Genomic DNA, 21,143 nt, shown 5'->3' on the forward strand with positions numbered 1-21,143 from the left:
CAAGCCTGTCTCCATTTTTGTTTTCCTTTTTTTTTTCTTTACAAAGAGCTTTCTTGTGAATCCGTCTTTTCATGAGAAATCAATTGGCGCTCTTGAAAACCATCTCAACATCAGCACTGCAGGCTTACGCTGTGCCTCGCTGGACCGTTCAGCTCCCAGCAGCAGAACGCAGTCTGTGTGATGGGTGCCGCTCAGCTTTTCCCACCCGGCTCGTGAGAGGAGCAGCTGTGCTGCTGAGGAGCTGCGTGGCACCGCCTGCTCAGCGTGTGGACACTGCAGAGCTGCTGGCTGCCGCCTGGACTGCGCTGACCTCAGCAACGGCTGCTGCCTCAGGTCCCCAGGCCGCTGGCTTGCACACAGCTGTGCGTGGCTCTGGGTGTTTGCTCACTTTGTGTGGTGACGATGGGCATCGAATGCTGCTGTGTTCTGACCTCAGACCCGACAGGTTTGTTCGGCTCCAGGAAAACGCCTTTCGTCTCTGCTTTGTCCGCTCGGGAAATTGGGAGATGATAACTTTGGTTAGAGCTGATAGAGGCCGTGCTCTTTATTCCTGTCTGCTCTCCGTACCTCTGATGGATGCTTGCATTCAGGAAACCTTTGGCTGCGTGCCTGCAGCTGCTGAGACCAGTGCAAAGTGGGTCAGTCTGGGTTTACAGGCAGGCTTACATCCCTGCCTGGTTGCCCTTCATTTGGGAGTTCAATACATGCATGCAGCATCGCTGGTGCTGTAATTCTGCAAGGCAACAGCCACAACCTGCAGCTCTGCAGCCCACAGCTGCTTCCTGCACTGGGTGGAGCAGCACGCAGCTGGGACGCACCGGGTTGACCTGGCTTTGAGTTGAGAGGTTTCTGCAGCCGGCTGTTTGAATCGTCCCAGTCCCACTGGGCTGTGAGTCCCAGCAGCTCGGCTCTGGTTCCTTTTTCACGAGCACAAAGGCTGCGGTGCTCCAGAGTCAGAGCAGCTCTGGTGGCTGCAGCTCCGTGCTCTGCCTTCAGCGCTTCGACTTCCTGGCCGAGTCCTGCATTGTAAGTCACGGCTTTGTGAAATACAAACCAAATAACGCAAACCGCGGCTCTTCTGAGAGGCACGGGATGGAAGCAGACCTACAGTCGTTGCTCTGCTTTCCAACTTCTCTTGGATAACGGGCGCTGGAGTCCAATGATGAGTGCTGGCCAGACCCGACTCCAGGTTAGAGTCAACTGCAACGTCCTTCTCGTGACTGCGCAGAAAGAAGCAGCGTGGAGCGGTGCTGAGATGAGCCTGCACGTGTCTGTCGCACCTCGAGGAGGCTGCCGAGGCTCCGTGGCAGCGGCTGAGCCAGCCCTGCAGCTGCCCTGCCCTGCCTGCCTCCTGTCCTGGTCCGAACATCCCTCCCGTGGGAAGCACTGCACCGGAAAGCAGCAGCAGACGAAGATCCGTTACTGGAAGCCGAAGACCGCTGCCTGGATGGAGAGAATGGGGGCTGACGGATGCCCGGAGCCCGACCCAAGCGGCCGCGGCAGGGCGACGTGACTCGGGCTGTTGGCTCCCGCCCTGGACAAGCGAGGAAGGAACAGTTTCACAGTGCCACCCACTGGAATGTGTCAGAAACCCACGTTTCTGCTGCTGGACGGCCGCTCTCACCCTCGGGCTCCGTCTCCTCCTCGTCCTCCTGCCTGCCTTAAAATCCCCTCGCGCTGCCGCCGCACCCCCACGCTTCCCCGCGCACCTCCGCTTCTGCCGGGCGCGGCCCCTTTAAGGGCAGTAAGGGCGGAAGCGCTGTGCAGGGCCGGGCTTGGTGCACTTCCGCCCGCCGGCGTTCTCGCGAGATCTGCCGCTTCCGCTCCCCCTTTCCGCGCAGAGCAGGCCAAGATGGTGGGTGCGGGCCGGGGGGGGCGGCGGTTCTAATCGGGTTCCATCCGCCGCCGGGGCGGCCGCCCGGGGTTCGGGGCTCCGCTGCGGCCGAGGGCGGCGCGGCCTCTTCCCTGCCGGGGGATGGAGGGGGGCGGTCGGTCGGTCCCTGCGGCTTGGAGGGGTCGGGGCCTGAGGGCTGCTGGGGGCGGCGGGGTCCCCGGCGGAGCTCGGTGCGAGGCCTTCCCGGCGGTGCCGTGGTTCTGATGGCCGCATCTCTTCCACCCCCTTCGGCAACAGGCAGAAGTGGAGCAGAAGAAGAAGCGAACTTTCCGTAAGTTCACCTACAGAGGAGTGGACCTGGACCAGCTGCTCGATATGTCCTAGTGAGTGCGGGGGGGCTGCGCTTCTGTGTCTTGAGTGCGCGATGAGGGACCCGGAGGGTCTGCGAGCGGCTCCAGGCCGGGCACCGCAGCCTCAGCGTGGCCATCCCTTGCAGCGAGCAGCTCATGCAGCTGTACAGCGCCCGCCAGCGCCGCCGCCTCAACCGGGGGCTGCGCCGAAAGCAGCACTCCTTGCTGAAGCGCCTCCGGAAGGCCAAGAAGGAGGCGCCGCCCATGGAGAAGCCCGAGGTGGTGAAGACCCACCTGCGCGATATGATCATCCTCCCGGAGATGGTGGGCAGCATGGTGGGCGTCTACAACGGCAAAACCTTCAACCAGGTGGAGATCAAGGTGAGCCTCGTGCAAACCCGGGGGGGGTGGAAGGAATCTGAGCAGTTTCTAGGAGTGGAATAATGTGGTGCCACCCGATCCCACCGCCTGGATTCAGTGACGTTTTCTCTGAGGGTTTTGTTTGCAGTGTTAAAGGCGACCTGAAAACACACTGAGCAGATCCTGCAGTGTGTGCTGGGGGCAGAGTGAGCTCTGAGTCCCGGTTGGCTTCACCTGCAGCCAGCAGCTGTCCGTCCCTGGCTGCTGTGGGAGGTGCTGGGGCAGCAGCCATGCCGCAGTTGCAGCCTGTTCCCCATTCCCTAAGTGCTGCAGGCAGAAAAACTACACGGGCTTCAGCCAGCGTGGGTTACAGCGATGCACTGCAGGTGGTTGTGAGATGTGTTCTGCTCTGCTGCTTGTTGGCACCACCTTTAACCCCCAGCTCTGCTTCTTTTCCAGCCCGAGATGATCGGTCACTACCTGGGGGAGTTTTCCATCACCTACAAACCAGTGAAGCACGGCCGGCCTGGGATCGGTGCCACCCACTCCTCCAGGTTCATCCCACTGAAATAAACAAGAGCTTTGGGAAAAAAACGTGTTCTCTGTGTGAATAAAGAAGTTCCTCCCAGCTGTTTCTGTTCTGGGGGAGAGCTCAGAGGATCTGCCCTGTGCCTTTGGTTCCACAGGGGCAGAGCTGCGTCAGGGTTTCCTAAATAAGTGATCCAGCCATCCTAATTATTTTGCTGGGTTTTTTTTTTTGTTCCCCAAGTTTGTCACCTGCTTTCTGGTGCCCCTTTTTGCTAAACACACCTGGCACACGCCTCTAAGTGGGTTGATGACATCCCACAGTCTTTAGTGGAAAAGGAGACTCCGTTTGGGGCATTTCAGACCGAACCCAGAGAGGCCCAGAGAGGCAGTGGATGCCCTTCGTGGGGCAGGGACAGCCATCGGGCGGCCCCAGCCGGCCTCTCCCCTGGGATTCCAAAGAATTACTGGCCCAAACCGGGGATGCCAAAGGCTTTTAGCTGCGCCTTGTGTCGGCTGTTTCCATGGGTGATTTGGTTGGTTCCCGCTGTGGCCCCGTCCTGCAGTCGGTGAGCTGCCGCAAAACCTCTGCCGGCGCCACAGGGACGGGGTTGGGACGCTGCTGTGGCGGCTGCCCTGGGGCTGAGCGCTTCCCTCTGATTTCTGGGCCGTGTCGGCAGCCGAACCCGCGGTTCTGTTCGAACTGAGGACGGGCGGGCGCTAATGGAGCCGCTCCAGGAGCGGTGATGCCGGCTGGGTTCCGCTCCGCTCCAGCGCGGTGCTGACACCGATCCCCCCGCTGCAGCCCAAGGGGCCGGGGGTCCTTTGGGAGCCCCCCTCGTCGCTCCGATGGGACAAACCGCATCGCCACGGGGGGGAGGGGGGGGTTTGCTGTCCCCGCTGCCGGTCCTGGGGGGGTGAGAGGGGGGAAGAGCCGCCGTCTCTCCGTTCGGCTGGGATGGCGCAGCGCCGAAACGCTGCGTTGGGCCGCGGTGGTCCCGGGGGGTCCTTCGTACCCCGCAAAACCCGTGGCTGCGGGGCACTGGGCGGGGATGGAAGCCCCCAACCCAACCTGCGGGGCTCTGGTTGGGGGGGTGGGGGGGACACGGCGCTCCTTTCCCGGCTGCTGCCCTCTAACGGCGGCGGCTCCGCTGGAAGATCGCGGCCGGGGGGGGCGCGGGGGCGGCGCAGCCGCGGCGACGCGGGGCCGGGATGCGGCTGGATGGGGCTGCGCGGGCTGCTCGCCCTCCTGCGCGCCGCCGCCCCCTCGGCCGGGGATGAGGTAGGGTCGCACCTGCTGCCCCCCCCCCCGATCCCCCCCCTTCGCCCCCCCCAAAATCCCCGCCGTCCCCGGGGCGCGGCTCCATCCCGGTTGCCGGTTGCCATCCCGATTGGGGCTGCGGGGACAAAGCGGGGACAATGCGGGAGATTTGCGGGCGGCCCCCGGGCTGCGGGGGGCACCGATCGGATCGTCCCCATCCCCGTTCTGCGCCCAGAGGGTGGGAGGCGGCAGTGGGGGGGGGGTCGGTGGGATCTCAGCGTCTCAGCATCGCTCCCCCCCCAACCTCCAATGCCAGCCCTCACCCCGATCCGCATCTCAGCCCCCCCGCAATGCACCCCCAAACCTGCCCTTATCGTCCTCACCCTTCAAAGCTCCCCCTCAGGGCTGCCTCCCTGCCCCCCGCCCTGCATCCCCACCTGTCCCCGGTGCGGGGGGAGGGAGGGGGGTCCTCACATTGGGGTCCCTGGTGAGGGGGGGGGGGTCCCCAGAGCTCGGCTTTTGTCTGTGACGTGTGTGCGTGCAGCATCCGTGTGTGCAGCGCCGTGCATGCGTGTGCATGGGGAGGGGGGGCAGGATCTGTGCACGAGCTGTGAGCGTGACATACGTGTGCACATATGTCCCCATGTGTGTCCCCGTGTGAAGCCCCTGTCCCTGCATTTCTTCATCCCCTCCCCCCCCCCCCGGAGCTGTGCAAGATGCAGTGGGCACAGTGCAGCCCGGATGCTGGGTGTGGAGGAGGATGGGGGGGGTGGGGGAAGGTTTGCTGTGGTTGGGGGTCCCCTGGGCTGTGCTCCCAGCCGTGTCTATCAGAGGAGCTGGGGACAACAGCACGGTTTGGTTAACGTCCCTGGGGGGCTGCGAGCCGCAGCCGGTGGGGCTCAGCTGTGGCTGCTGCAGAGCTGGGGCAGTCCCTGCTGTGACACCGCTGTCCCCCGGTGCTGCTGTGGGGCTGCAGGGAGCCGAGGTGTGTGGGGATATATGGGGATATATGGGGATACGTGGGGATACGTGGGGATATGTGGCCCCCACGGTCCTTCTTGGTTCTGCCGGGCTGCATGGTGCAGGGAGCAGTGCAGGGAGTGCTGCAGTGAGCAGTGCAGTGGAGCAGGCTGGGCAGTGCAATGGGTTGGGCGGTGTGGGGAGGAGGGCAGGCAGCGCGGTGCGGTGCAACGGTCATCGTGCTGCTGCTTCCCCACTCGCCATGGTCCCGCAGTGGCCTTTGCTGGCTGAATTCTGCCTTCCTGGCCGGCGCTGAGCGCACAGGGGTCACTGCCACGTTTTGGGAGAGCCAGGTCCCCAGAGGCCCTGAGCCATTGCATCAGCCTGGGGTGCCCTGCTGGGAGCGCAGCCCCAGAGCGTGGAGCCTGCGGGTGACACTGGGGCCACAGCGCAGCACTGGGTCCAATGGGACCTGGCTGTCTGGGGGCCAAGAGGGGGGCACGGGAGCAGAGCTGCGTCTCCAGGCCCCACACTGCAGCCCGGCCCCCTCCCCACCGTATTCTGCTGCTTCACAACTGCAGGTGCCGCGTGCAGCCCCTCCCCACTGGCTGCAGATCTGCAGCTCTGCCAGAGCTGCTGCATTCGGTTCAGAGCTCAGACCCCCCCCCCAGCATCCCCAGACAGCCCCCCCCACAACAAGAATGGGGCAGAAGCTGGGCGGAGTGGGCAGTGCGGGCTGCCCCAGCCCTGAGGCTGCACCAACAGCCCCTCCCCGAACTGGGGGGCATCCCACACAGTGTCCTCGCCCCCCTGGGGGGGATGCAGTGCCCCCTGGGCTCTCCACTGGCTCCTCCAGCAGCATCCCACCCCCCCAAAGGCAGAGCTGTCACTGCAGAGCTGTGGAGAGGAGATGCAGGGGGACGGATCCGTGCCTCAGTTTCCCTCGCTGTGTGACGGGGCGGTGCCCACACAGCCACACATCTCATCCCCTCCGAATGGCCGCAGTGTGACACAGCACCATCTGTGGGATCCCCCAGCACCGACCCTACAGCATCCCCCACTGCCATCCATCCCCACCTGCTGGGGGCTGGGAAAGATCCCGGTCCCAACCCCGCACCATCCCATCTCCCGTTGCCATAGCAACAGGAGGCTGCGCTGGGCCCGCATCCTGCAGCCCACATCCCGCATCCCTCATATTTCATCCCTCATCCCTCATCCTATCCCTCATCCTACGCCCCTCAACCGCCAACCTGCATCCCACGTCCTTTCAAATCCCTCCGCCTGCCATTGTTCCTCCCGCATCCCGGTGTTCCGCATCCCTCCCCCCACATCCCACCCCCTCCATCCTGCAGCCATCACCTCCCGCATCCCATGCCCTGGGCTCCTTCTCATAGCACCCCACTGCCCCACGGCCCCAAATCCAGCACCCCATGGGGTTTATCCCCTTCCCAGGGGGTTCTCTGCCACCCCGCAGCGCTGTGGGGGGAGGGAAGTGTTGCGTCATGGGGGTCTTCGCCTCGCTGTAGGGAGGGCTGTGGGGTCTGCAGTGCTTGGGGTGCGTGGAGGGAGAAGTGGGAAGGGCATTGTCCTGGGGGGGGGCACAAAAGGGCTGCATGGGGTGTTGGAGAAGCGTGGCTGTGGAAAAAGACAAAGGCAGCACATTGGGATCGATCCCAACCGCTGCCCCGGGCGCCCAACGTCCCCAACCCCACACTGTGGGGCCAAGGGGGGGGTGAGCGGGGGGATGGAGAGGCTGAGTGTGTGCACACCCATTGCACACGCACTCATGCACACACGTGGCTCTGACGAAGGCAGCACGGGGCCATCGTGCTCATTGCCACCACCGGAGCAACGCGTGGGGGGCACAGAGACCCCCATCCCCACCCCTGCCTGCATCCCCCCCATGGCCACGTGCGGCAGCACCAGGTGCCCCCCATCAGGTGGGATGGGGGATCCCAGTATGGGGAAGGGGATGTGGATGGATTTGGAGGGGGGGGGGAAAGCAGAGCTGGGGGGGCTCCGTTTGGACCCAGGGTTGGCGGTGCCGCGGGTGGGAACAAAGCAGTGGAATGTCAGGGAAGACAAAAGCGACACAAAGGCAGCGGAGAGCTGGGGCTGCCGCTAAGGGTCTGTCCGTCTGGGACACCAGGGGGGGCTTTGGGAGCCCCATGGCAGCAACCAGCCCCATCCCAGGGCTGGATGCAGGGAATGCCTTCAGCCCAATCCCCCCTCCCCACCCCGCAGGCCCTGGAGGAGCTGAAGATGTCTGGAGCAGCCTCATACGAGCAGTTGGTGCGGCAGGTGGAGGCGCTGCGCAGGGAGAACAGCCACCTCCGGCGTGAGCTGCAGGACAACTCCCAGCACCTCTCCAAGCTGGAGAATGAGACCTCGGACATGAAGGTGAGATGGGGCACGGGGGGCTCTGTGCTGCGGGAGGGGGCACACAAGTGGCTGCCCCTCCGTGTGTGTGTGTGTGTGTTTAGGAAGTGCTGAAGCACCTGCAGGGGAAGCTGGAGCAGGAGGCACGGGTGATGGTGTCCTCGGGGCAGACGGAGGTGCTGGAGCAGCTGAAAGGTAGGTGCCACACGGGGGGGGGGAGAAGGGGAACATGTGGGGCCACGGATCGAGCCGGCCATCCGCTGCCATCCCCATCCCCAGCTCTGCAGATGGATGTGAGCAGCCTCTACAGCCTCAAGTTCCCAGAGGTTGCAGTGGGGGCCGGGGAGGACAGCGCGCAGCACGGCGCACCCCATGGGGACGGCACTGGGGACGTCGGCAGGGCCACCCTGAGGCTGCTGGAGGAGCTGGACAGGGAGAGGTGAGTGGGGGGGAGGGGGCACAGGGATAACCAGACGTGGGGCAGCGCTGAGCTGGGTTGTGTTTCACCCAGGTGTTTCTTGCTGGGGGAGATCGAGAAGGAGGAGAAGGAGAAGGTGTGGTACTATGCACAGCTGCAGAGCCTCTCCAAGCGCCTGGAGGAGCTGCCCCACGTGGAGACGGTGAGCGGGGACCTACAGGGTGCAGGGGGGAGAGGGGAGGTCCTGCCCCCACCTCACCTCACCCGGCCCTGTGCTCCCTCCCCCCTGCAGTTCTCCATGCAGATGGACCTCATCCGGCAGCAGCTGCAGTTCGAGGCGCAGCACATCCGAGCGCTGATGGAGGAACGCTTCGGGACGGCGGATGAGATGGTGCAGCGGGCACAGGTTGGAGACCTGGCTCCTCTGCTCCCATCGGGGCCATTTCCCACCTCCCAACCCCGTCCTGCCCCCCCCGGCTCTGTGCAATCCTCACCGCCACGCGTCCTCGCACCCAGCTGGATGCATCCTTGCAGCATCCCCACGCGCCCATCCCCCACTGAGGCACTTTGCACTCAGCTTTTTGCAGCCTAGCCGTGCACATCCTTGCAACCCCCCTGCTGCAGCCGCCCGCTGACACCCCTGCATCGTGCCTCCCACTGCCTGCGGGTGCCAGGGGGTCCCAGCTCTCCCTGACACCCTCCATCCTGCACAGATCCGGGCATCCCGGCTGGAGCAGATCGACAAGGAGCTGATGGAGGCTCAGGACAAAGTGCAGCCGCCGGAGCCGCAGGTAGCGGGGCTGGGGCTGGGCAGGGTCACAGCGAGGTGAGGAGGGGACAAGGCGCAGCCCCCCCCCGCCGATGTCCCCATCCCTGTCCCCACCACCCGCCTGCGAAGGCACAGCCATGGCTTTGTGTGTCTGGGCACCGTGAAATGGGCAGTTGCCATGGAGACGAGAAGTAGGCCATGGTGAGCGGCAGGCGGCCGCGGGGCTCCAGCAGCATCTGCCAACGGGAGAGACAGAGGGGAGGGCACCGCCACGGCCCCCCACCCCCATCCCTGCTCCTCCATCACCCCAGCTCCTCCCTCGCCGTCACTCCTGGCCCCTACGTCACCCCATCCCTCCAGCGCTGTCCTCGTGCCCCACAGGTCTCCCCCCATCCCCTCGCAGTGCTGTGGGTTGTGCACTGCTGTGCCCCCCTCTGTCCCCCTTCTCCCCCATTCCTCCCGGTGGCAGCGTTCCCCATCCAGCTTCAAACACTGCGGTGCCATTTGAGAAAGTGCAGCGAGCAGAAAACGCTGAGTGTCCCACAGTTTGGGCTCTGAAAGCAGCTGGCCCACGGGGAGGGAACACCAGTGGGCATCGTGCAACCCCCCCCTGTGCTCCCCAGCTCTGCACAAAGCTGCCGGGCACAGAGGAGGACAGCAGTGCGGACGTCCCGACGCACCCAGAGGACGGGGGCAGCAGCAAGGTGAGGGGCAGCTGCACCACGCAGGGCTTGGAGGAGGGGTCACGGTGACGCCTAACGCCGACCCCCCTGCAGGTGGAGGTGGTCTTCTGGCTGCTGTCCATGCTGGCCACGCGGGACAAGGACGACATGTCACGCACGCTGCTGGCCATGTCCAGCTCACAGGAGAGCTGCCTGGCCATGCGCAAGTCGGGCTGCCTGCCGCTGCTCATCCAGATCCTGCACGACTCCGACCGTGAGCCCGGCCCCCCAGAGAGCCCCACCGGTGCCAAGGATGCCCGCATGCGCGCCAACGCCGCGCTGCACAACATCGTCTTCTCGCAACCCGATGAGGGGCAGGCCAAGAAGGAGATGCGGGTGCTGCACGTGCTGGAGCAGATCCGCTCCTACTCGGAGACCTGCTGGGATTGGCTGCAGATGCAGAGCAGGGATGGGGGCAAAGGGCCCGAGGGCAGCACTGGTATGGGGCTGGGTAGGGCTGGACAGCTGTGTTCAGGGATGTGCAGAGTGTGTGTGTGTGTGTGTGTGTGTGCACAGCACGTGTCAGTGCATGCTGGAGGAGGAGGTGATGCTGTCTGTGTGTGCCAGGCACCCAGGTGGCCCCATCACTCCCCATTGTCCCCACAGCACCGGTGCCCATCGAGCCCCAGATCTGCCAGGCCACCTGTGCCATCATGAAGCTCTCCTTTGATGAGGAGTACCGGCGTGCCATGAACGAGCTGGGTAAGGGGTGGGATGGGGTGAGAGCAGCGATGCTGGGGAGCCCAGTGGTGCCCAGGGGGCATCTGGCCACTGTGACCCCATCCCGTCCCACAGGTGGGCTGCAGGCGGTGGCTGAGCTGCTGCAGGTGGACTACGAGATGCACAAGATGACGAGCGATCCCCTGAACCTGGCGCTGCGGCGCTACGCAGGGATGGCCCTCACCAACCTCACCTTTGGGGATGTGGTCAACAAGGTCTGTGGGGCCAAGGGGGTGGTGAGAAGTGGGGCCAGGGCAGCACGGGGCTCAGCACACGTGTCTCCCTGCAGGCAACGCTGTGCTCACGCCGGGGCTGCATGGAAGCCATCGTGGCCCAGCTGGGCTCCGACAGCGAGGAGCTGCACCAGGTGGGTGCCGCCAGGATGGACGGGTGTGGGGATGGTGGCCATCGCAGCGATGGTGCCGGGCCCACACACCCCATGTGCTCCGCTCACCCAGGTGGTCTCGAGCATCCTGAGGAACCTCTCCTGGAGAGCCGACATCAACAGCAAGAAGGTGCTGCGGGAGGTGGGCAGCGTGGCGGGGCTGACACAGTGCGCGCTGCACGCGGCCAAGGTGAGATTCGGGGCGGGTGGGGGTGGGCACTGCGGCACGGCTGGGGCTGAACCCCCCTCCCCAAACAGGAGTCCACACTGAAGAGTGTCCTGAGCGCGCTGTGGAACCTGTCGGCGCACAGCACAGAGAACAAAGCCGCCATCTGCGGGGTGGAGGGAGCCCTGGGCTTCCTGGTCAGCACCCTCACCTACAAGTGCCAGAGCAACTCGCTGGCCATCATCGAGAGCGGCGGCGGCATCCTGCGCAACGTCTCCAGCCTCATCGCCACGCGCGAGGACTACAGGTGGGGGTCGGGGGGCACGGTGTGGGGTTGGGGTGCCAGTTATGCCGATGGTTGGACCTCCCCATCCCGTCCCGTTCCACCCTGTCCCTCCCATCCCACAGGCAGGTGCTCCGGGACCACAACTGCCTGCAGACGCTGCTGCAGCACCTGCGCTCGCACAGCCTCACCATCGTCAGCAATGCCTGCGGCACGCTTTGGAACCTGTCTGCCCGCAGCCCCCGCGACCAGGAGCTGCTCTGGGACCTGGGGGCGGTCAGCATGCTGCGCAACCTCATCCACTCCAAGCACAAGATGATCGCCATGGGCAGCGCGGCCGCGCTCCGCAACCTGCTCACCAACCGGCCCCCCAAGTACAAGGACACGGCCGTCGTCTCGCCGGGCTCCTGCATGCCATCTCTGTACATGCGCAAGCAGAAGGCGCTGGAGGCCGAGCTGGATGCCAAACACCTGGCTGAGACCTTCGACACCATGGAGAAGCAGAGCTTGAAGAGCCAGAGCGCCAAGAAGCCGCTGCGGCACATGGAGAGCCTGGTGAAGGACTACGCCTCCGACTCGGGCTGCTTCGATGACGATGAGGTGCCCAACATCTCCACTGGTGTGGAGACAGCCAGCGCCTCCGTCCTCTCCATGTTCCTGGGCTCCTCCTTCCTGCAGGGCCAGGCGCTGCCGCGGGCTCTGGCGCACAGACGGTGCCCAGAACCGGAGAAGGACGATGGTGGGAAGCTGGCGGAGCCCAAGAAGCCGCCGCTGCCGGAGGACGACGTCTCTTTGGCCGCCGAGAAGCTGGCCAACAAGATCTCCAGCACGGTGGCCAAGATCGACAAGCTGGTGGAGGACATCTCCACCATGCACACGTCCTCGGATGACAGCTTCAGCCTCAGCTCAGAGGACCACGGCCTGGACTGGCAGTACGGCCCCGAGGAGCCGCCCGAGGTGCGCGCCCACTCCTGCTCCCCGTGCCGTCTCTCGGACACCGGAGGCTCTGCCAGGCGTGAGGGACTGAGCCGGGCGCGGGCGCTGCTGCGGCTGAAGACGGCGTACACCAGCCTGTCCACAGACAGCCTCAACAGCGGCAGCACCAGCGATGGCTATTGCCCCAAGGAGCACATGAAGCCCTGCACCAGGGCCCCCTTTCTTGACTACAAGGATGAGCTGCAACGCTACCAGAAGCGGCCCAGCAGGCTGGACCTCAAGAGCATCCTGGGCACCAAGCCTGACCCCCCTGTGCTCAGGGCCGAGCCAGATAAGCCAGAGCAGAGGGAGGCGCCGGAGCGGGGCAGGAAGGCGGTGACCTTCCCCAGTCCCAAAGCGCTGGAGACCGGCAGGAAGAAGGAGATGGGCGGCAAGCTGCCCGCCGACCCACAGGTGCACACCATCAAGCTCTCGCCCTCGTACCAGCATGTGCCCTTGCTCGGGAGCCTGGCCAAGAGCAGCACAGCCATCAGCCACCACACCTCGCTGCTGGGAAGGAAGCAAGCCTGGCTGCCCCCGGCCCTCCTGCAAACAGCCGACACCCTCAGCAAGATCCCTGAGAAGCTGCCAGCCCAGCCCCTGGCCCCGGCCGAGCAGGAGTCGGTGCAGAAGTACTCGGTGGAGGACACCCCCATCTGCTTCTCCCGCTGCAGCTCCCTCTCCTCCCTTTCCTCAGCCGACAATGTGCTGGATGGGCAGAGCCACAGCGAGAATGACCTGGACAGTGACTCCTCACTGGAGATCCTGGAGATGGATGAAGGGGATGGGGAAGCTGAGGACGCGAGGCAGGAGAAGGAGAAGGCGGAGATGGGTCCGACGACACCGGTGGGGATCTCCCAGCCCATCACCATCCCCTTCCCCAAACGTGACAAGCTCTCCTGAGGGATGCATCCCCCTCCCGCCAGGAGGACCACACTCCCTCCAGCTCCTCAGAGAACTACATCCAGGAGACGCCGTTGGTGATGAGCCGCTGCAGCTCCGTCAGCTCTCTGGGCAGCTTCGAGAGCCCATCCATCGCCAGCTCCATCCAGAGCGACCCATGCAGCGAGATGATCAGCGGCACCGTCAGCCCCAGCGAGCTGCCCGACAGCCCGGGGCAGACGATGCCACCCAGCCGCAGCAAGACGCCGCTCTTCGAGCTGGGCTGCCCACCTGAGAAGGAGACCAGCCAGTTCAACATCCAGTGGGAGAACAACGTCAAGAAGTTCATGGAGATCACCGACTTCAAGGAGCGCTTCCAGCTGCCCCAGGACCTGGACTCCATGGTTTATTTCACAGTGGAGAAACCCAATGAGAATTTCTCGTGTGCCTCCAGCCTGAGCGCCCTGCCGCTGCACGAGCACTACGTGCAGAAGGACGTGGAGCTGAAGCTGATGCCCACCTTCCCCGAGAAGAACAGCCTGAATTTTGCAGTGCACGAAGAGCGGGAGGAGCGGGAGGAGCAGCTCCTGGAGGGCCAACGCCGGGCAGAGCCCAGCTCTGACGATGACATTGAGATCCTAAAGGAGTGCATCAGCTCCGCCATGCCCTCGCGCTTCCGCAAGGTGAAGAGCTCGCTGCTCTCCGGGCAGGTCCTGCACCCGCACACCAAGAAGCCCCTCCACGTCCCCGTCTACATGCTGGTGCCCACACACACTGCTGTCCCCAAGCACCTCCGTGCCACCGCCCGGGAGCTCTACAAGGACGATGACTCCTACACCGATTCGGCTGATGGGACCCCCGTCAACTTCTCCAGCACAGCCTCGTTGAGCGATGAGACCCTGCGTGGCCCCAAGGAGGAGGCCGAACCCCCCCACGGTGCGGGAAGGAGACGGGAAATGGGCACCGCGGCATCGCCGGCACGGAGATCTGCTCTGGGCAGCTCAGCGCACACGCGGCCCAGCTCAGCCTGCAGGGGCAGGGCGGGCTCCAGCCGGGACAGCCCCGTGCCGCCGGGCAGAGGCGCGGAGGGGAAGCGGGGACAGCCCGTGCTCGGCACGGAGCCAGAGGTGGGGAGGAGCGGCAGCCCTGGGACGCGGCCGTGCAGCCTGCCCGGGAGGAAGGACGGTATGCGGGAGGAAGGGGCGGCCTTCCAGTCACTGTGCCACACCACGCCGACCGAAGAAGCCGTCTACTGCTTCTATGAGCACGACTCGGATGAGCCCGGGCTGGGCAAGGAGGTGCCCGGCGGTGGAGCGCAGCCTGGCCGGGCGCTGCGGAGGGAGCGCTGCGGGGGCTCCGTGCCCAGGAGGGAGCCTGAGACGAAGGGCAAAGCGAAGGGCAAGCTGCAGCACAACCTGATTGCTGATGAGACACCGCCGTGCTACTCGCTGAGCTCCTCCATGAGCTCCCTGAGCGACGGCAACCCCGGCGAGGGTGAGGAGTGTGGTTCAGCCCCCCGGCAGCGCGCAGCGGTGGGGCAGACGCAGGGCCGCTCCCCCAGCCCCAACTCGGAGGACGACCTCCTGCAGAAGTGCATCGGCTCTGCCATGCCCAAGCGCCGGCGGCCCTCGACGAGGCGGAGGACGGCGGAGAGGAAGCAGAAGCCGAAGGGCGGCACTGGGAGGGAGCGCCCGGCAGAGGGCAGGCATCGCTCCGAGGATTTGGGCTCCGACGGCGGCTCCGACCTGGACAGCGTGGAGTGGGAGGCCATCCAGGAGGGAGCCAACTCCATCGTCACCTGGCTGCACCAGGCTGCGGCGTCGCTGTCACGGGAGCCTTCCTCCGAGTCTGACTCCATCCTCTCCTTCGTCTCAGGGCTCTCAGTCGGCTCCACTCTGCAGCTCTCCCTGGACAGGGCTGAGAAGAAACGCTCTGGAAATGCGGCCGGGCGGGAGGCGGAGAGGAGGGAGCGTGCCAAGAGCCGCCCGGAGGTGAAGAAGGCGCCGAGCGCCCGTCCTGCTGGCAATGCGAGGGCAGAGAGGAGCCCAGCACCGAGCAAACCCGTGCCCAACCTGCCGGTGGTTTTCCGCGGCAGGACCGTCATCTACATGCCCAACTTGGCCAAGGACGCGCCCAGCCCGCGCTCCACCCCAAAGAAATCCCCCATGGCCAAACCCCCGGCTCCCAAGAATCTGTCTCTGAGCCAGCAGCGTTCCCGCAGCCTGCACCGCCTGGGGAAGCCGTCCGAGGGGGGGGACCTGGCTCTGCCCAAACGCAGCACCACGCCTCCTGCCCGCATCGCCAAAGGGCCGCCGTCCTCGGGCTCGTCCCGCACCTCCACGCCCTCGCAGCACGTGCCCAAGAAGCTGCCGTCGCCCTCGCAGCTCTCCAAGCAGAGCCCCGTGCAGACGGGCAAGACGACCGGCCCCCCCTCCCCGCCCGGCCCCTCGGCCAAGCCCACGGCCCCCAGATCCCCGGCCCCCCGGCAGCACAAGACGCAGAAGTCACCCGTCCGCATCCCCTTCATGCAGAAGCCCAGCAGGAAGGTGCTGCCGGTGCGCTCGGCCATGCCGGTGCTGGAGGAGCAGGAGGGCAGCGGCAAGGCGAAGGGCGGCACGCCGGGGGGGGCGGGGAGCAGCCGGCTCAACCTGGTGCGGATGTCATCCACTCGCTCCAGCGGCAGCGACTCGGACCGCTCGGGTTTCCTGCGGCAGCTCACCTTCATCAAGGAGTCCTCCAGCCTGCTGCTGCGGCACCGCGCCGAGCTCGGCCCGGCCACCCAGGCCACCTCACTGCCCCGCGGCGCGTCCCCGCAGCGCAGCCGGGCCGCCCTCCCCACCGTCTTCCTCTGCTCGTCCCGCTGCGAGGAGCTGAAGGCGGCCAAACCAGCAGCGCCCGCGCCGCGTCCGCTCGTCCCCAGGGCGCAGCCCGGCTGCAAAGCCCCCGCCGCATCCAAGCCCCCGCGCAGGACCAGCTCCGAGAGCCCCTCCCGGCTGCCGGTGAAGACGGCCGTCCCAGAGCCGTTCAAGCGGTATTCCTCATCGCCCAACATCAGCGTGCCGCGCCGCACGGCAGCCCGTCCTCCGTCCTCTCCGCTTGCTCCGAGGCGTCGGCGCGGGCGGCGGAAACCCGGCGAGGCGACGGAGGAGAAACCGCCGATGGCGATGATGAAAGGCACGTGGCGACGCATCCGCGATGAGGACATCCCGCACATCCTGCAGAGCACGCTGCCCTCCACCGCGCGCTGCCGCTGCTCAGCGCCGCCGAGGAGCCGCTCCCCGGCCCAGGAAGACCAGCGACGCCGTGGTGCAGACGAGGACTTCGCCACCACCAAGACCAACTCCAGCACCTCGCCCACGATGGAGAGCCCCCGGCACGATGGCGAAGCCCCGGCGCCCACCAAGGCCGCTCTGCCATCTCCTTCGGGCACGAGGCGCCCGCCGGGACCTTCCCCGCCAGCCGGCACGGCTCCCCGAGCCGCGCCGCCCGCGTCACCCCCTTCAATTACGTCCCCAGCCCCATGGCGGTGCCGGCAGTGGCTGACAAAGCAGTGGAGAAAATCCAGGCGTGAGCGGCTGCCGCGGACGGACCCCGACGGACCCCTCCTGCCCGCGGGGATGGAGACGTGGGACGGCCGGGACCCCTCCCCAGCCCAGACAGGGTTTATTCCAATGCAGCTCCAAAGGTTCCCGTGCTGAAGACCAAGCGAAGCCCGTGGGTGGGGACCGATCCCTGCAGCCGAGCGCTTCTCAGTGCCGATGGGAGTCCCCGGGGCGCTGCGGCCCTAGGGGGAGCCCTGGGGGTCGTGTCCCCACAACCCAGAAACACAACAAGCAAAGCCTTAACGCCAGGCTCGCGCCGCACGCTTCAGCTCGCGCACCGGCACGGCACCGCCAGGCATCGCAGAGCCTTTATTGCGGGGACGGGGTCACCTCATCTCGGGGATACACAGCCAGAGCGAAGCAGGGAGGGACCCCAAATGGCGAGGCGCAGGGCCGGGCTGGGTCCCAATTTGTGCTGCTCCTACTGAGGGTGCTTGGCTGAGTGCGGTGCTCATCAGGGCTGGGTGCTCGTCGGGGTCCCGGCTGCTTTGTTGCTGAGCTGCTGACTGCCCTGGGGAGGACATGGAGTGCAGAGGTGGCACCGGGGTGCCCAACCCAAGGGAAGGGTCTGGGCCCCCCCATAGCACGCAGCCCCTGGCACGGCTGGCAGTGAGGCGCCTGCGCAGCGTGGACACGGGTCCATCCAGGACTGGATTACGCCCACAAGCAGGAGCTGCACGCCCTGCTGCCAGCTGGCCCTGTGCACCCCAGGGTGGGCTGCTGAGTGTCCCCCATCCCGACCTGGGTGCTCCCCAGCCGACCCATGTGTCCCCCAGTCCCTCCTCGCTGCCCACTCATGCCTTTGGTTGGGCTGATCTGCGGGGCCTCCAGGGACCAACACCACCAGGTGCCCTATGGGTGTCTTCAGGGACAGGCAGGGGGTTATGGGGACATGTAGGGGACACAGGGATGCATCCGTGTAGATCAAGAAATAGGGCCACAGCCCCCTGTGGATGCCCTGCCTCCTCTTGATGGCCATAACCCAGAACAGGACCCACGTGCAGGATGCCAGCGTCACCCCACACACGTGGTTGTGGCCCCGGGTGTCAGTGCCACCATCCCAGCCCCGCTGCCACCCATCTGCCCTATGTGTGACCGTCGGCTTCGTCCCCATCTGTGTGGAATCGCGCTGGGTTTGTGGTGTCCCGTCCCCCCGTTGCTGTATGTATGTACCAAGGATGTTATTTTACCAGGACTCTGGACAGTATTAAAAATTAAATGCAAACCTGTGTAAATAGCCGGGGCTGCTCCATCTGTGCCGTGCAGCCACGCCGCAGCGTGCGCCGGATCCACACACGGTGCTTCACTGCTGAGGTGGCCACCGGGGGCTTGAAGGGGTCAGCAGGGTTGCGGCTGCTGAAGGACATAACGCCCGCCACCGCCGCCGGGCGCCCGCACACCAGGGGACCCCCGGAATCACCCTGTGGGAGTGATGGTGATGGCACAGCCTGGCACAAAGCGGCACAGCCCCGCACAACCCCCCCCCTCCCAGCTCCTCACCTTGGTGGGGGCTTTGCCGTGGCCCTGGCCCTGGAAGCAGATCATGGTGGGTGTGAGGTCCCCGTTCAGAAGTGGCTGTTGTTGCACATCCTCGTGTCCAGCACGGTCACCTCCAGCTCCTGCAGCGCGGCTGCCAGCCCTTTTCGACCACCCCAGCCTGCCAGGCTGCACACGGTGCCCACCGCCGGTTCCCGCCGCAGCAGCGCGATGGGTCGATGCCTTTTGCTGCGCTTCACCTTCCCCTCCAGCTGTGGGCAGTGCGGGGCAGCGTCAGGGCCCACCACCGTCACAGCGGCGTCACCGCATCGCCCGGGGTGAGAGTGGGTGGATGTCAGCCGGATGAGATGTTACCCGGGTGAGATGTCACCCAGATGTGAAAGTGCTCGGAGGCGTGAGAGGAAATGTCACCCGGCCCCGTGCTGCGGCGCGGTGTGAATTACCCACTGGTGGCACTTCCTGGCACCAACCGTCCCCACCTGCAGCAGGAGGAGGTCATTCTCCATCGTCTGTCTGTCGTAGTCGGGGTGGGGACAGGCAGCGCGGATGGAGAAGCTCTGGGGTGTCCCTGTGCTCCTGCAGCTGGTGCAGCCCCACCACCACCATCATCCTGGAGACATCGGCACTGCGGAACAGAGCACATGTCCACACGGTGCCCCTCCAAACCCCAGTGCAGCAGCGGGCGGGATGGGATGTGGGATGGGATGCGGGATGGGATGCGGGATGGGATGCGGGATGGGACGCTCACCTCCACAGGACACAGTTCTCACCTCCGTGGGATGCAGTGTGCAGCCGTCAGCACCCAGCGTGGGTTCAGCAGTGCTCCCCCGCAGGCGTGCACCCCCCTGGCCTGCACTGACACCATATAGGGCCGGGAGTGGGGCTTGGCCTCGCGTCCCCCGATGATGCGCAGATGTGACCGCGCTACTGGGGAGAGGGGGGAACCCATCCCACAGCCACTGCTGAGTGGGGATGGCTGCCCCCATGCCCTGCTGCTCCCTGCAGTGACGCAGAAGCCCCGTCGGCCACCCCAGCCCCATTGCATTGCTCACCCAGCCCCAGGTTTGGGCAGCGCCAGCAGCAGCAGCAGCCCCACAACTGCGCTCCTCTCCATGCTGCTCCTGCTGTGTGCAAAGAGCTGCAAGGCTGTGGGGCCGGGGCAGAGGGCTGCGATGACGTGCGGCATACAGGAAGGGGGAAGCAGAGTGAACATCTGCAGGTGTGAAATAACACCGCAGAGAAACAGCTCCAACAACCCACAGGGACAGGCAGCCCCCCCCCACGGCCTGGTTCCCATCCTCACCAAGGAAATCACATCCCACTTCCCAAGAAGGGTTTTATTGAGGATTTGTCAAGGTTTGTGATAACCGCAGCCCCAGGCACTTCGCTGCAGTGTCCCACTGCGTGCACCCATCATGGTGGCCCATTCCCACCACCCTGCTCTCACCGCACCACAAGACCCCCACCCACCACCCCCAGCTGCCCCTCAGCTCTCTGCTCTCTTCGGCTCTCCTGGTAGGGCCTGCGATGCTGCCAGGCTCCGCAGCAGCCGCTCGAAGAAGAAAGGGGTCTGATACTGCAGCTGGGTGAGGTGCTGCAGGAAGGGTGGCACCTCCTCCTTCCTCAGCCCCAGGCACACGGGGAGCACCCTGGTGCCACCGCGCTCCCGACGTGCTGCAAGTTCCACTCGGACACCCGTTGGCACCACGCATCCCCACGGATGTGGGGGACAGCAGGAGGATGCCAACCCTGCTGGCACCGATGGCCTCAGTGGCACTCAGCACAACCGGGGTGCGGCCACCTGGTCCCAGTGCTCTAAGTAGCCTCGGAAGCCCTTTTTCATCAAGAACTCAGCGATGATGGAGGCGACGGCGTGGTCCTCAAGGCAGTACCAGATGGAGAAGTCGTAGGTGAAGCGATGCCGTGTGGACATGGTGCTGGCAGGGGGCAGAGCTGCTCGCACAGCCACGTGGTGGGGATGAAGGCCGCGGGTGCTTTGAAAACGCAGCACTGTGGACGCGCTGGGAGCACAAGGAGGCAGCCAGGGGGGCTCCCGGTGAGACCCCCGGGCAGTGCCGTGTCCCGACCTCAGAACGCCTTCTGCCGCATCTCGGCGATGTCTCTCTCCAGTGCCGCGCCCGCCCTCTGCAGTTCGTCACGCTTCTCTGCCAGCTCCCCGCGCGCCTCCCGCAGCCGCCGGTTCATCTCCACGTAACCGCGGCACTGCCGGTACAGCCGCTCCTGCTCCTCCACGCCGTCCTCCTGCCCTGTGAGGCGTGGGGGACTCAATGGGGGTTCGGTCATCCCGGCTCCCCGCCCGTCGCTGCTGCCGCGGGGCTCACCTGGCGCGGGGCCGTCACGGTCACCACCGCTGCCCCGGGGAGGCTCAGCCGGGAGCAGGAGGACGGGGTCGGCCGGGGGTGCGCCCCGCACGTCGGCCAGGAGCTGCTCCACGGTGGGCGGCTCGGGGCGGGTGGGCAACACCCGTTTGGCCTTGGAGCTCATGGCGGGCTCTGACAGGGAGGGGAGGCTCACAGCCGGGACAAACGGACGCTCACCCCAAGGGCAGATGGCTGCCGGCCCTTCCCGGACCCGCAGCAAAACAGACAGACAGACACACAGACTCCTCCCCCCACGCCCCCAGACGGACAGACCGGCCGACCGACCCTCCCTCAGGCGGACAGACCGATCCCTTCCAGGACAGACAGACAGACTGACATACGCAGCCTCAGCACGGTCACTCCTTCCCCGCCCCGGGATCTTTGCCCCCCGACAAACAGGCAGGCGGACAGACAGAGCCTCTCCCACCGCCAGTTGAAGGACACGCGTCCCCCCACCCCCACACCGACCCCGCTCCCCGGACCGACGGACGGACAGACGGACGGACGGACAGACGGACGGACGGACGGACACACCCCTGACGCCCTCGCTCCTTCAGGACGAAGCCTTCCTCCCCGCTCCGTGGACAGACAGACGGACAGACAGTTCCCTTTCCCTGCCGCCAGACGGACAGACCTCTCCCCGCCCCAGGACAGACGGATAAACCGCCCCTCCC

General features: G+C 65.8%; 4 protein-coding genes across 4 annotated transcripts; 2 read left to right on the forward strand and 2 right to left on the reverse strand.

Annotated features, from left to right (window-relative positions):
• Positions 1-1,162: 1,162 nt before the first annotated feature.
• RPS15 (ribosomal protein S15) lies at positions 1,163-3,125 on the forward strand (the record flags this gene model as incomplete). The annotated part of the gene is made up of 5 exons (XM_079546771.1): positions 1,163-1,499; positions 1,842-1,855; positions 2,132-2,217; positions 2,331-2,565; positions 3,004-3,125. 5 exons carry the CDS (start codon positions 1,163-1,165, stop codon positions 3,115-3,117), a joined length of 786 nt encoding a protein of 261 aa, XP_079402897.1. The 3' UTR covers positions 3,118-3,125.
• Positions 3,126-4,291: 1,166 nt separating this feature from the next.
• On the forward strand, positions 4,292-16,560 carry APC2 (APC regulator of WNT signaling pathway 2; the record flags this gene model as incomplete). The annotated part of the gene is given in 22 exon segments (XM_079546596.1): positions 4,292-4,351; positions 7,535-7,690; positions 7,774-7,864; positions 7,949-8,108; positions 8,181-8,289; positions 8,380-8,493; positions 8,801-8,878; positions 9,480-9,560; positions 9,633-10,017; positions 10,185-10,280; positions 10,374-10,513; positions 10,588-10,665; positions 10,757-10,873; positions 10,942-11,156; positions 11,258-13,002; positions 13,005-16,055; positions 16,058-16,107; positions 16,109-16,228; positions 16,231-16,273; positions 16,276-16,299; positions 16,302-16,403; positions 16,406-16,560. Coding segments are annotated over 22 exon segments (7,170 nt in total).
• A 485-nt stretch (positions 16,561-17,045) lies between these two features.
• On the reverse strand, positions 17,046-19,202 carry LOC306955577 (granzyme M-like; the record flags this gene model as incomplete). Its single annotated transcript, XM_079546892.1, is given in 9 exon segments — positions 17,046-17,102; positions 17,818-18,012; positions 18,092-18,159; positions 18,162-18,339; positions 18,568-18,648; positions 18,650-18,713; positions 18,859-19,022; positions 19,025-19,147; positions 19,149-19,202. Coding segments are annotated over 9 exon segments (984 nt in total).
• A 974-nt stretch (positions 19,203-20,176) lies between these two features.
• On the reverse strand, positions 20,177-20,593 carry LOC306955475 (UPF0449 protein C19orf25 homolog; the record flags this gene model as incomplete). The annotated part of the gene is made up of 1 exon (XM_079546772.1): positions 20,177-20,593. The coding sequence occupies one exon, from the start codon at positions 20,591-20,593 to the stop codon at positions 20,177-20,179; it is 417 nt and encodes a 138-aa protein (XP_079402898.1).
• Positions 20,594-21,143: the final 550 nt, after the last annotated feature.

This window comes from Tetrao urogallus (genome assembly GCF_951394365.1).
Source record: "Tetrao urogallus genome assembly, chromosome: 25".
Lineage (NCBI taxonomy): Eukaryota > Metazoa > Chordata > Aves > Galliformes > Phasianidae > Tetrao > Tetrao urogallus.